The sequence below is a fragment of the Pagrus major genome, chromosome 14 (assembly GCF_040436345.1).
Source record: "Pagrus major chromosome 14, Pma_NU_1.0".
NCBI classification, from domain to species: Eukaryota; Metazoa; Chordata; class Actinopteri; order Spariformes; family Sparidae; genus Pagrus; species Pagrus major.
The window spans coordinates 1,005,397-1,020,353 of NC_133228.1; the positions used below are offsets into that span (position 1 = coordinate 1,005,397).

At 38.0% G+C, this 14,957-nt stretch overlaps 1 protein-coding gene across 1 annotated transcript in view; it reads right to left on the reverse strand.

Annotated features, from left to right (window-relative positions):
• Positions 1 to 3,743: 3,743 nt before the first annotated feature.
• Positions 3,744 to 14,957, reverse strand: part of arhgef39 (Rho guanine nucleotide exchange factor (GEF) 39) — a 131,018-nt gene continuing 119,804 nt past the window's right edge. Inside the window, exons 10-12 of the mRNA XM_073481211.1 lie at positions 11,101 to 11,230; positions 9,264 to 9,358; positions 3,744 to 5,011 (exon numbers count right to left, since the gene is read on the reverse strand). Coding sequence (XP_073337312.1) covers positions 4,972 to 5,011; positions 9,264 to 9,358; positions 11,101 to 11,230 — 265 coding nt within the window. The 3' untranslated portion in view covers positions 3,744 to 4,971. The remainder of the gene's footprint in view (positions 5,012 to 9,263; positions 9,359 to 11,100; positions 11,231 to 14,957) is intronic.

Sequence of the window (14,957 nt, forward strand, 5' to 3'; positions counted from 1 at the left end):
TTTGTATTGATTTATGTGTATTCTTCATGTATAAACTTTCTTAAAATAGGTATGGTAAATAAATTTAACTAACAAGATCATCAACATCATATTTTATACCATGCAAATAAGAAAATTGATCTGAATACTGTTGTCAGTGGTGGCCAACGGCCGCCATGTTGAAAATTCACGATGGCCCAATATCCAATTTTTTTCAGACTGCCTTTGGCCTTAACTGTACCAAATTTCATGCTTTTATCACAAAGTGCACGATTTTTCAGCTAAGCCACCCCACTATAATGGATGAACAGGGCTGAAATCCTATCGTATGTTAGCCTACATTTGATTTTTAATGGCCTTTATTTATTCAGCTGTCACAGTAAGAAAATGCAGGTAGTAGCAAGTGAAGATGAAAATATGTAACAAGCAGATAAGATATAGTTTGTTTATGGACGTATGGTAAGGATCCCTCCTCTTTCCATGGTTTCTTCCAATGTATGTAATTTGTTATCTTATTTTGCTAGTGTATACTTGACATTTAAGGCCATTTATTTTGTAGCCTAAAGGTGTTCTGTCATATAACTCTCACATTACATGTCATCATATAACATATAACGCATAACAAATTTTTCTTTCTTGTCCCTTATAAAAAATGTAAAGCAGGAACATTTACAGAATACATTTTAACTGACCTACTTTTTTCTTTTATTGAAGTACATTTTTACACTAGTTTATTTGAGTAAAAGTTCATTAAAGTAACTGAACTTTTACTCAATTATAATATTGTAGTACTTCCATCCCTGATGATGTGGCTGTGTTCCCAGATCTCAGCTGTTCACTTTGTGAGTACAGTGTTATTAATACCAACATTTCTGTATGAAAGCACCCAGTCTCTTCAGAGACTTTAAAGCTATTGTGTGACATTAATCTTGACGCACTGATCATGTGCTTTAAACTTGGTAAAAACAATCTGTGAAATAGAATGCTTTTAATACACATATGGAGCAGCTTTAACATTTCTTCTTCTGAAGCCAATGAAATCAGGAAGTACAGTTTTATCACTTCCACTCAATTAATTAGACAGAATGAGATTGTGAAACTGTTTCTGAGCTAACCTGCTTTTTGTCTTAAAGCTAATGTCCGGTCCAGGGCAGCCTACAGTGTAATTTGGCCTGCTAGATGTTTGTCTTGATATAAATAAATAAATGAATGAATAAAAAATTATGACACAAGTTATTATGACACAATTATTAAGGGAACCTAGGCTCCTAGTACCATCTTGCATCTTTACAATACAATACAATAACAATAGGTGTTTGCTGGTGTTTGCTCACCATTAAGTTTAAGTTTTGGCCTTTCAAGGGAAAAGTTTGGGCACCCCTGGCCAGGAATAACAATTTGACTTCTGACACTTTCAATTACTTTCTGAATCCTCAATATATTTCTAATTAGGTCATGTTTCTAATAGTACATGTTAGTTAGATTGTGTGCTTTCATCAATAAAAGACTTTTGAACCTTTATGCTGTCTATTTAATATTGCACAAGAGTGAATGTTGCCAACCTCTACTCCGTCAAGGACTCCAAAATCCTTCAACCATGTTATGGTAATTTTGGTTGTAGTTATTAAGTTAAATTATTAATCAGAGTTTACAAACTGACAGTTTAGTACCTTTTATGAGACTGATTTGGTGAATTGGGTAGTTTTTCCCTTCTTCAAGGGGGGTCTCCCATTGGACCTTATCATTTATCATAACTAATAATTATCCCTGATAAGCATTAATTATTATTGATAGTCTAATTTAACCCCAAACTCCCTATTAATGTTGCATGAAGCACTACACTTACTTATAGAAACTAAACACCAAATAACCTTCTTAGGCACAAACTTTGTAGATGAAAATACATTTGCAATAGCTGTTGACAGCTGTTGTGATCAGTGGAAGACTAGAGCACCAGTGTCACCAGTGGGAGCATTGTATCATCATTGTATTTTTCCGGTTCCAGCAGCACACAGTTGCCCTATATGCCACTTCTCTGATACTTAACATCAACCTGTTTATATTTTTGGCTGCGTGTACACTTGGATTTGTACCATTGTGATATTTAGTTTAAAATTTTATGAACAACGTTCTACCTAGTCTCCTCTCATCTTAATTGTTGGCAGTATTACACTGGTTCAGAAGATGTCACAGGGAGGGTAGAGTTGTCTTTGCCTCCATCCCGTGTTAATAAAGAAGTACTGCAGTGTGAAAACAAGTGACTGATTTCTGGGAGCTCTGCTGTAAGTCGGTCCGATTATACAGTTGATGAGAAACTGAACAGTGATGAGTTTTACAGAATGACTCACAGAAAGTGACCACCCATCATTTGCCTTTAAAAAAAGAAACCTAATCACTCTTGCTGCCCTGCGGTCCACATATAGAAGTATTAAAGATTAAACTGTCTTTATCAGCGTTACCCAGAACATGCTTATACAAACTGTGCTGCAAGGAGAAGGGAGGGTATTTGGTCCTAAAAACAATGAATATAGAGAATATATAAAACAGAATATATTTTGCCAAAGAAAGAACTCTCTCCAATTTCTCATTCTACACACCTGTCATAAAAAACCTAAAGGGGCTCCATGTAACCGTTTAGTATCAATTTACATGTATTAATCACTTTTTATTGGCCATATGTGAGCAGATTATAATATACATAAAAAATGTGACCTTCCCCGTCTCTCTCGGTTGCCTATACAAGCCAGGGGACGGTTTGTTGAAGTTGTTTAATGCTGCAGGACTGTGGATTTCTTTGTGAAGGTATGGGGTCGGATTTTCTGCACCAGTCCAAAGAATGTGACTTGATGCACGTTTGAGTGCCTCGTCTCAGGTCCTATGACAGCTCTGCTAACAGAGAGCAACAGTAGCTAACATTTAGTGTAAGTTTAGAAATGTCTGCTAACAAACTAACACGCAGCTTCCAACACAACACACACGTTCTACAGAGCCCCTTTAATGTTGGGCAACATCTTTGCTTTATAAAAAAAGAAAATTTGCAAATAAAATTACAAAAAAGAAAATAAAGTTTTGTGTCTTTACTTATAGATACAGAACCAAAATGAAAGTCAATCAAGTGACTGTTGTGTACAGTATATACAAGTGCTGAAAAATAGACAAGGACTTCTTCTAGAGTTTTATTGTGAAGTTTCCATTAATCTTGTCATCCCATGATTTGTAACCAGCTTTAGATAGAAAAAAAGCTGTAGAATATTACATATTAAAATAACATGTACAGTACACACTTAGGCCTAAAAATGCAGAATAGTAAGAATAGTAAAATAAGCTTTTGCTTGAACTGCTCTGGGCATAATGAAGGATAAAGGACATGATGAAATAAAAACACATAAGACAGAATATAAAACTTCATATCTGTTTACCAGGTTTTCTTGCCTGGACGCAGATACTACACAAAAATCTATGTAAATGTAGAGTGTCAATCATAAAACACAGTGTTTGTAACAAGTTAAAGCTATGAATAATAACTGTAACAATCAATCAAATCAGACATTTTAAAATAAGTAAAAAGTGAACAGTTTGTCATGTTTGTTTGAGGCAGTAAAGCTGTGTGAAGTACTGCAGACACGAGATGCACTGATCCACTTTTCTCAGTTCTGATCTTCTTTTGTCGCAAATATCATTATTATTATTGTTGCTGATGTTGGCATTATTGATATGTATACATATGTATATATGACATAGATACAAATTTTGATGAACCAATAAATTGTGAAATAACTAATATTTTTTTTAAAGTGTCTAACCTAAAAGTTTTGTTTTATTTGAATCATCAGTTAATTATAGCCACTTATATTGTTGTATGAAAATGATCCTTTTCAAATATATTCTAGCATTTTTCTTACTGACCCATTTCAGAAATTTAATGTCAGGGAATTTAACTGTAATTGAATAAAAAAAGACAGTTGAAAAAGGCCATTTGGAAATAAATTCTGTAAACAGATTTTTATGATATATAACTAAAATAAAATAAAAATAAGATTGTTTATGTATTTCATATTTTACTCTTTTTATTCACATGATAATTCATTTCATAATATTTAATATTATATAGTTTCATAATGTTTGTTTATTTAATATTGGCCATTTTGTAGTTTCATTATCGCTAACACGTTGCAAGAAATGCCATTTCCAAAAACTGAACCTTGTAAGACAGTAAATTTCCATATGGCATAAATGTAACTTGACGGCTTGTTTTCTTGTTAAGAAAGAGAAGAAAAGCAAAGGCAGGGGAAGAGCAGGATAACTCCTTTTTAAAAGAGCTGACTGGGCAAAATCAGATGTGCGTATGCTCTTATTATGTGATTGAATGCTTGGAAAATGAAAAATTAAAGTGTCACACTGCTCCCGCTCTGACATTTACTTTTTTATAATGGGACCTAGTCCAAGCCCTATCCAAAATTATTATTTTTTTCCTTTCTAAACTCTTAAATTTCTAAAAACTTATAAATGCAGTATAAAATGCTGACTGACTGGTGGAGTGGTGCAAACAGATACAGACCAGGAAGAGGACTTCCACATGTAAGCTTGTAAGCAAGAGTTACTTGAATTGCAGTGGAAGTGGATCATTGGAAGTAGATGCATTTTTGCTGGAGAGCAGCAGCAGCAGCAGCAGCAGCAGCAGCAGCAGCAGCAACATACTGTTCATAGCTGAACACACAACAATATATATTTGGTCTTTTAAGCAGCTGATCAAGATAGTTTGTATTGCACAGGATGAGCAGAAGCAGAAGCTGCTGTTAGTAATAATTCAAACCTCTATTCATGCTGACATGTAAAAAAGCACAATGAAAAGAATTTGCTAACAGCACATGTGTACAGTCACATGTGTGTCATGTTTGGCAAAACCGGAACATAGAACTCAGTCTGAAGTGACAATCTCAGAGAGAGCCTGCAAGATTCACCATCATCCAGAGTCAAGTCTGAAGAAGTCCATTAGAGGATGACACAGCTGGAGGTGGAGGCTTCTGCACATCTGTACACACAAAAAATATTTCAAACCATATTGAATTAGAAACATGCCTTAGTACTGTTAGACAGCCATCACTCTGAAGTATGTCCAAGTTGTGACTATCTGCTGCTGCTAGACAGACTTTAAAGTCTTAAAAGATCCCCTCAAAGCAGGTCGTAAGACAGCTTTTGATAATAACTAGTGTTCGATATGGTTTTCAAACAAAAAGTTCAAGTACTGAATTTAATACTCTTAAAATGTCACCCACTACTGTTCCTTCAATGAAAAAACTACTATCGATAAATATGTAAATATTGTTCATCTCAAAAGTTTAACTGCCGGAAACAATATGACTCAGTGTGTCTGCTGAAGGCTCAGTTTCCACATAGCATTTGTTTAAGCTGCAACCAAACTAGTTGTAATATAACAGGTCACATAGACATTTTCCTTCTTCAGCAGATGAATGTGAAAACAGTCTTCTAGTGTCAAACTCTGCACATTCATCATTTTGTACAATGGAGCTCAAACATCCAACTGAAGTAACAGTAAGCAAAACACATTGGGTCTCATTCATGAAACGTTAGTAAATTTGTGCGTAGATTTGCACATAAAAGCCTACGCTACTAAAAACCTACTCCAGATTCATGAACACCGCGGGAAACTCAGATCTGATCGTAAACACGTGTGTATGATCGTGAATGCCAATCCATCGTAAAGTGACAGCGCGCTCCCGGTAATCAGCTATTAGCATAAATCCCCGCCCATGAATTGCCAATGACCACCATATAAGGAGGTGTAGATGCATCCAGTCGACCTGTCAGTCATGGCGCAAATGAAGAAAGGGAGAGAAAGAAAAAAGAACTTTGCGGAAGAGGAGATAGAAATACTTTTGGGTGAAGTGGAATTAAGAAATTTTTTTTTATTTTCATCTGTTAGCAGTGGTGTGACAGGGACAGGCAAAGCGAAGGCCTGGAGGGAGGTGACAGATGCCGTCAATATTGTCTCTGTAGTCCAAAGAACCATGTCCGAGGTGAAGCGTAAATGGTTTGACATGAAACTGGAGGCAAAGAAACGCATAACCTCACACAAAAGAAATATATCAGCCACAGGAGGAGGAGGCTCACAGTCGCAGCTATCACCTGCAGACGAGCGCATCGCGGGGATAACTGGGGAGACCTCTCTGTCAGGAATTATACCTGGCGGAGACAGCGACATGCCTCCACTGGAGCCTATATTTTTATTATCATCATTCAACATGTAGAAAGAACGTGTAATCTATTGAGTCGATTTACATAGATAATTCACAATCATGAACCTAATCTGGATCTTAAACCTGCCAATTGCCAACTACTTTAACTAAATGTGTTATATTTTTATCATATGTTTAGGCTATATCACGTGTTTCAAAGGCATCTGCGTATTGTGTACATAACAGAGCGCAATATGAATTTCAATTGTAATTTCCAATAGTGACAAGCATTATTTATGTGCATTCTTAAATTTACACAAGCACTATGCGTGGTCAGCAGCATGTGTAGATTTTGTTAGTAGCTACGAAAAGATCGGAGCTACTAAAATATTGATGAATGCGAGATGCACGTAAATTTCCGTCTGCGAACAGTTTACACACAAATTCGTTCTGCTCACGTTTCATGAATGAGACCCATTATGTGCAGCACTGAGACTGCACTGGTCAAGGTCGCCAATGACTTACTGCTTGCAGCCGACACAGGCCTGTACTTAATATTAATACTCCTTGACCTCAGCGCAGCTTTTGACACTGTGGACCATAATGTCTTAATCAGCTGTCTGAAGTATTATGTTGGTATCAGGGATGTGGCTCTGGATTGGTTAATCTCCTATCTGTCCAACAGGTCATTCTCTGTAATGCTTGGAGAAGCCTACTCTTCTTGTGCTCCTCTCTTCTGTGGGGTCCCTCAGGGGTCTATTTTGGGTCCCCTCCTATTCACTGCTACCACTGGGGCAAATCATGCGTAGACACAACATTGATTTCTATTGCTATGCAGATGACACACAGTTGTATATCCCACTACAGCCTGGTAAAACTGATGTTTCTTGTATTATGTCCTGCCTTGCTGAGATCAAACATTGGATGTCTGAAAATTTTCTACAGTTGAATGACTCCAAATCAGACATTGTTATAATTACCCCCTTCGGCTATAATTACCCCCTTCGGCCACTAGTAGCATTGACAATCTCTCCTCTAGTCTGGGCGCCTTATCTAACAATGTTCGAAAAGAGACCTGCAATCTTGGGGTAATTTTTGATTCAGAGTTATCTTTTGATACTCAGGTGACTTAAGTGGTGCAGTCCTGTGCTTTGCCCAACTGAGACAGCTAACTAAGATCAGGCCATTTCTGTCCTCTGCAGACTTAGAAAAGGTCATCCATGCTTTTATCTCCTCCAGACTGGACTACTGCAACGCACTTTATTCTGGTATGAGCAAGCGAAACATCCAAAGACTGTAGCTAATACAAAACGCTGCTGCTTGGTATTTAACACGCACTAAGAGATGTGACCACATTACACCAATCCTTGCTGCCCTTCACTGGTTACCTGTGAGTTTTAGAATTGATTTTAAGATTTTACTGCTTGTTTTTAAAGCCTTGAATGATCAGGCTCCTGCCTATATCTGTGATCTGCTGACTCCTTATGAGCCTAATCACCGCCTGAGATCCTCCAGCAGGGCCCTCCTAATGGTTCCAAAATCTCGACTTGTCACTAAAGGTGACCGGGCCTTTGCTGTTCGGGCCCCTCAGCAATGGAACTCCCTGCCTGGAGATCTCAGGCAGGCAAACTCAGTATCCTCTTTTAAATCCCTTCTTAAGACTCACTTTTACCTTAAGGCCTTTTCTTAATTGTTGGTAATTGTTGTAGCTATTTAAATTATTTTATCATGTTTTTATCTTATGTTTGAATTTTAACTCATTATATTATCTGTTTTATTGTAAAGCACTTTGTTTTTGAAAGGTGCTATATAAATAAAGTTATTATTATTATTGTTATTATGTAATGAAAACCTGCTGGTAGTCCAGTGGGGCTTTTCCATTGGGACTTTTGGTCATGCCAAGTTGAACTGTGCCGTGCTGGGGATGAACCATCTCCGGAGTAGGGCCAAAGCGCGCCCCACTCTGGAGATGGTTTGAATGGTTTTGATCATCATAGCTAATTGCTTTTTAACAAATAATGTTAGCCTGTCAGCTAGCCTAGCTAGCTTCCTAAAAAGCTCTGCATATACACATAAGAGAAGAATCAGTCACCCTTCTTTCTGACTTGTGATTTAAATCCCTTATCCAGCAATGAAGCTCACTTACACAAGATGGTTTACGTCAGTCACTTTCATTTGTGGCAGTGTAAAATAGAGCCATATGACCTAATGTGTGTGGTTAGCTACCGTTGCCAACAGTTATTTATCCATCTTAAGGATCAAAAATGTTAAAAACACTCTATAACACCTAACCCATAAAAACAAATGGTAAACTATTGACAATATATATAAAAAGTGAACTAAGAAAAGTGAAATATTTTAACTAAGTTACAGATGAAAAAGCACTGAGATAACTATACCTATACTGTCAAATTGGCACAGGAAGCAAAAGGAGGAAGGATACGCAGTTTGTAAAGCAGATAAACGTCACCCTACATTGTGCAAGTGGAGAATTAAAGGCTGTAAACAAACACTTTGCTCTAATGGAGTCCCATCCCATGTTCTGCACCGCAACCTCAATAAATCACAGATATAAGGACTGCTACTCTTACGCTGCCAAGACCACATAAGAGGGCATCACAGCAACTTAAAGGTTTCTTCTGTATTTTAATGCTTTTCTAATCGCTTTTACATTCCCATTTAATTACATTAATTTATGTCACACAAATTAATATTTTCTTTGGAATAAGTGCTGAAAAACTCTTCTCACTCCAGAGGATGAGTGACCCTGAGAGGAGCAGAGAAGACCAGGAGAAGGGCCCAAGAGATCGGTGTATTTACCCACAAAGCTACAGCTCATAAACTTTGGCAGTTTATGAGCCAGACCTACTGTGTGAGTCAATAAAGCCATAATAAATTACTTCCAGGGCACACAAATTGGACAAATCAAATATCAAAATCAAACTCGGCCCATGGCCTGTTTTTTTAATTCCCAAGTTTTGATCTGAGTATAAAATCAGCCACTCTGTCGACCACTACTCAACACAAGTGCGTCATCACTTAATAGACACACCTTCAAGACCAATAAACCAACTAAAATGATCCCACCTCTGGTCCGGGTTCTCAGACTCCTTCATCCTCTTGGGGGCGCTGCCCTCCCACTCTTCTGGGGTCTGACCATGCTCACTGGTCTCAGTGCTCACCTGAACAAAGGGGCAGATTACATCGTTATATATAAATAGGACTGAATAAGCAACCATCAAAATGAAAGTGAAGGAAATATGGGGCTCTTTCCCATTTTAGAGCCTGACTGATTGATTTCACGTTCAGATCCTCTGAGAGCAAACGTTTCATGAGCACACATAGGCAGCCTGAGTGTGGTGTGAAAAACTAAAGTTGAGCACAGGAAATCTGTGCAAGCAACAATATATCTGAGTGCAAGCATACAGAGTGCAAGCATACAGAGTGAGCGGAAGCAGAGCAAATCTGAGCACAAGAAGGGGCTTTTTGAGCACCAGGGCAGGGTTTTGAAGGAAAGAATTACAAAAATCTGAACGTAAAATCCATATTTCATGCTCTCAAGTTGAAATACCACACTCTTTAATAAAGAGAAGAAAAAAGCCCCATACATTAATATTCAGAATTATTCATTAAGAGTTTAAAACCCAAAAGTTAATCTGCTGCATCAGAGCTGGGTGGGAGTCATTTAAGTATATTTGTTTGACAGTGGACTGGCAACACAAAAGAAAAAAACCCACAACTTTCATGACTGAAATGTTGCTAAATGCTAACTGCTGCATGGTTATACATGACACCTTTTTTCCAACACTGCCCACCTTAAACCAGTGGGAAGGGCACATCAAGCAGACAAAGAGCAACATTACCATTTCGTTTGGAGTCATATTTGTTTCTACCTGATGAATGTAAGGGAAATGGTCACTCCTCTTTAAGCTCTGATTTGTTCGCCTAAGAAAATTGTCTGGCTGCTAAGTGCTGGAAAACCAAAACAATGAGCTGAAAGAGCCTAAAAAGGTCACACAGTCATTTGATCCACTGCAAGCATAAAGAAGTTGATGAACTGTTTTTCAATTTCAAAAAATTGTTCATCAATTTCAGTCAGTACTTCATTAGGGTTGCACATTATGGACAAATATTTTTGCCAACAGGCACTGAATTATGTTAAAAAAAAACATTCAAAATTCAGTACCTCATATTTGACTATCTGATATATTACGTCAAGGAACTGCATGGATTACTGTATTACCATATTTACCTGAATGTGGTGTAAGTGTAAATGAAAGGTAGAACTAAAGTGTCTGCATGTTTGGCCATTTGAAAGTATCACTAGCTGTGTCCCAATTCAGGGGCTGCATCCTTTGAAGGACGCATTTGAAGGCCAATTACGTCACAACGCAGCGCGAAGGCTGTCCCAATTCGAAGGCTCCTTCAAATGCACCCCACAAATGCAGCCTTCTTTTCCCTCTTTTTGGAGGACGCACCGCTACTATCCTTCACAGCCTCCCATATCCCAAGATCCTTTGCACGCCACTGCTCATTCCCAAAAACAAAGAAAGAAAGAAAGAAAATGGCGACATCAAGTGGTGCAGATCTGACATTTAAATGTAGGAATTGGGTTTATACTCGGTTTTTACTCATTTGAACATCCAACGCCAGATATGTTAAACTTCAAGGGACCTTAAAACCTCCAACTTTTTTCAGTCAAACTCTCTACTCATATTTTCACTTTCGCAGGCCTGGGCGGCAGAAATCGTGACGTACGGGTAAGGGCGGGAACATCTGGTGACACAACCAGGAAATACTAAGGCTAGACCGTCCCATTTAACAACGGTTGACGTGGCTTTCGCAAAGGCTGCGTCCTTCGAAGGATGCAGCCCCTGAATTGGGACACAGCTGGTGTGTATGTGTGTGTGTGTGTGTAACTAACCATGTTTCTCTTCCTGCTGGGGTCGCTGCCGCTGCTGCTGCTTGGTGCGTTGTGGCTGTCGGCAGCTGAGTGGAGGGGCTTCCGGCACAACTCATCTCTTTCATGGACTACCATCTTAGACTGCAGCTTCCTATAAAGACAACACACACTTGGTGAGAAAATAATTAGGTTCATTTGTACAATTTAATGACCTCAATTTATAAAGCTTATAATGTTTGTATTGAGACTGTGGTCATATTTAATGCCACAGTTAGCCTTGGTGTCATATTGGACTTCTGAAAGGGAGTTGTGATGTTTTTGTCCACCCACATTTACAAGTTCAAGTGATCATGTCTTCAGCCTCCAAGTCAAAAATACATTCTTCCTCTAGTTTAAAATGAAGATCATGGCCACAAAGGGGCAAACCCCCCAGATACTGAACTGATTGTGGAATATTTATAGTTGTGTAAAGTTCAAGATTCAGGTTATTTCTGTTGTCATCTGTGACAGAACATTGTCTTGGACTCCCTAACCACAGACACATGCTGGCACAAACAGTTTACATAGACTCTTATGGTGTTGTATTTTGCACTAATGTAAAGTGTCTCTGAGTGGGACCACAAAGTTTTGCTAAACAATAACATGACTTCATATCACAATACACATACACTGAGAGTTGGAAATAATGTCCAGCCCTACACACTATATAAGAACTAGAAATGCCTCTTATAAGCTCAGCTTAAGAATGTGGACTGGGTCAGAGCTCTGCAGATGAAAAGGTAAGCAAGAGTTAAACTGTCTTTAGCCTTCACTATGTCCCTGGTGGTCAGGCCTCAGCCAACCTCACTGTCACCAAGCATTGATCTACACACTAATTAAGTCCCTTGGCTAGGAGGGTTTTTTTGGTGTGTGTGTGTGTGTGTGTGTGTGACATTTTTTTATACAAACGGACATACTCTGCACAGAAAAAAAACTACAATCATGATCATAAGTGTAACAACTAGTTTTTACTCCCGTCTCTGCGTTCACTGGTTGTATGTGTGAGAAAAGTGGGTATTTTGCCATCCAAAACAATGAAAGCATTGACACCAATATGACGTGACTAAACCACAGAAAACAATACATTTTTAATAATCACTGAGAGCAACATCTGATAGATTCAGATATGTCAGCCCAGGCAGTGTGTAGTCTTTGCTAAATCAATAATTTAAGTGTGTGTAGACACACACACCGACACACACCCCTAAACCATGCACTCCTTCCCAGTGGTGTGAGCACTGCTGACCCCTGGTCCTCTCAGTCTGTCCTCTCCTCGGTCCTCCACCACAGCTAATTACACTCCCTGGAGTTTAGAGCCGTCAGCCTGAAGGCTCAGCCTCTATCTGCTGGGTGGTCTGAGCTCTTTGACAGCCTCCCCTCTCTCCTCTCTGACAAAGTGATAAACTAATTAGCCTAGCTGGGCACGCCGGGGTTGGGGCCCTCAGCATAGCTGGCCCCTCCACATAGCTGCGCTGAGCTGGACCTCCTCTGGGGAGCCAGGGCCAGGTGGTCTGAGTTACTAAGGTCTGGTTGATCAATGCTAAAAGGCTGTCTGAGAGACAAACAGGCCTGAGCTACAGTATCAGTTTTACTAAGAGTAATTCTCTACCTACACACTGGATACAGATTCCAGAATTGATTATTTTTTATTAAATTGATTATTTTATTGAATACAGGTGAAGATCTGAGCTAGATGCTTTTCATTGGACAATGAGAAACTGGAGGACAACATATCCATTATCCAAATATTCAAAAATACAATGAAGTTACACACTCAAATGACATGAGTCACACATTATTTGAAAATCATAAATGATGAATCAATTGACTTCTGAAGCAATCATCAGTCAGCACTAATGTAGCTCAAGCCCACAGAAATACATTTTGAAGGATGAGGCTGATGATGTTCTGTATTTTTTCTTCTTGTCAACAAAAACATATAAAGACTGAAACCAAAAATGACTTGATTCTACTAACTAAGTATTGTGTATCCAAAGCCTGATAAATCTTCTACCTCTGTGCCATAGAGCTTTAATTTGTCCCAAACTATTGAAAATACATCAATGAGCCATGCTGTTACACTGAACTCACTAGAGCACCAAATGTGGATTGATCTGTCGCTGAAAATAGTACCCAACAAACGCACCATTTCAGCCTGTACATTTGGCAAAATCTAGTGTCCAGCTGTTTCAGCATTGAGGATTTCAAATGCCTAAATAAAAACAGAAGTAAAGTGACAATATATTGCAACTTGGGTCTGAATACTTTACTCAGAATCAGACCTAAGGAGGGAACAAACTAGATAAAGTACAGGACAAAAAGAATAAATTATACACATAAACACTAATACAGACTGCAAAGCATTGCAGTGACCCATCATGCATTGTCATATAGTGTGAAAACAATTTATATCCTCTATAAAACTTAAGGGGGGCACTGAAGGGGAAGATCACAAATGTATTGTAAGATACTAGATAGGTATCAACTCTTCTCAGGTGAGGACCTGCCAAGTGTTTTATGACACCTGAAAGTAAAACCAGTCCATTGTGTGTAGAAGTTGTGCATTGTGCAATGTTATATTAATTAAGGTTTTAAACCAAAATAGCACCAATTAATTTCAATGAGTTCTTGCAGACTCACAGATACACTGAGTGTGTGTATATATATGTGTGTCCATGTGTGTGTTTGTGTTAGAGTGTGTGTACTTTTACTTCTATGTTGATCTTTGTGTGGACAAATTTGAATGCTACCCTGGGGAGTGAGGATATTTTTGGGAAGTGAGGACATTTTGGCATGTCCTCATTTAGTTGTTTCACACCAATTTAACGTACACCTCCATATGCAATTGATATAAAAAAAACAATTCTATTAAAAAAAAAACATGAGTTGACTTTTTTTTTAAGTAGACTAGTCAAGGGAAATGCAATGTGTTTAGTTAGCATTGTGGTCGTTCGTCAAAAATGTGTAGACAGAGCAAAACATTTGTACGTTGAAGATCCATTTCAAATATGTCTGGGAGTAGTTTTATTCAGTCTGTGGGAGTATTGAACAAGAAGAGGTTGTTTGATGAAGAGCTTCAGGCAACAGACTGCACACCTCCAACTTCTCAGTGAGGTAACAACTCCTTTTTCCTCATTAACATTATCCTATTAGGCTATTATGACTGAGTTTACATCGGACACATTGCCAAACGGATGCTTTTGCTTTGACAAGAAATCCTTCGCCATTGTCTTGTCAGTCAGCTCTCCTATTTCTCTCCATGCTAAAAGTTAAATGTGACTCCTCACTGATTCTTGAGAATTTGGATAAACAGGTTTAAATTTTGAAAAGAAAAAAGTTTAAAAATCAAGAAATCTAAAGTTATAGGTTGATAGAGTGAAGTCTTAGCAATATTATATATATATATTATATCATGCAATATTTTGGTGCAATTAGCATAAATTCTTATTTTTAGCATTAAAAATAAGAATTTTGTATTTTCATTTACTTTATTTTACTTCGATTACATTTTTGAATGAGAGTTGCGGAAGAGCATGGACGTGGTTTGACCCATGACTACTGAGTACTCATGTAATATTGTTGCATTGACTACCAAGTACTCATGTAATATTGTTGCATTGACTACCGAGTACTCATGTAATATTGTTGCAATGACTACCGAGTACTTATGTAATATTGTTGCAATGACTATCGAGTACTCATGTAATATTGTTGCATTGACTACCGAGTACTCATGTAATATTGTTGCATTGACTACTGAGTACTCATGTAATATTGTTGCACTGACTACCGAGTACTCATGTAATATTGTACTCATGTAATATTGTTGCATTGACTAC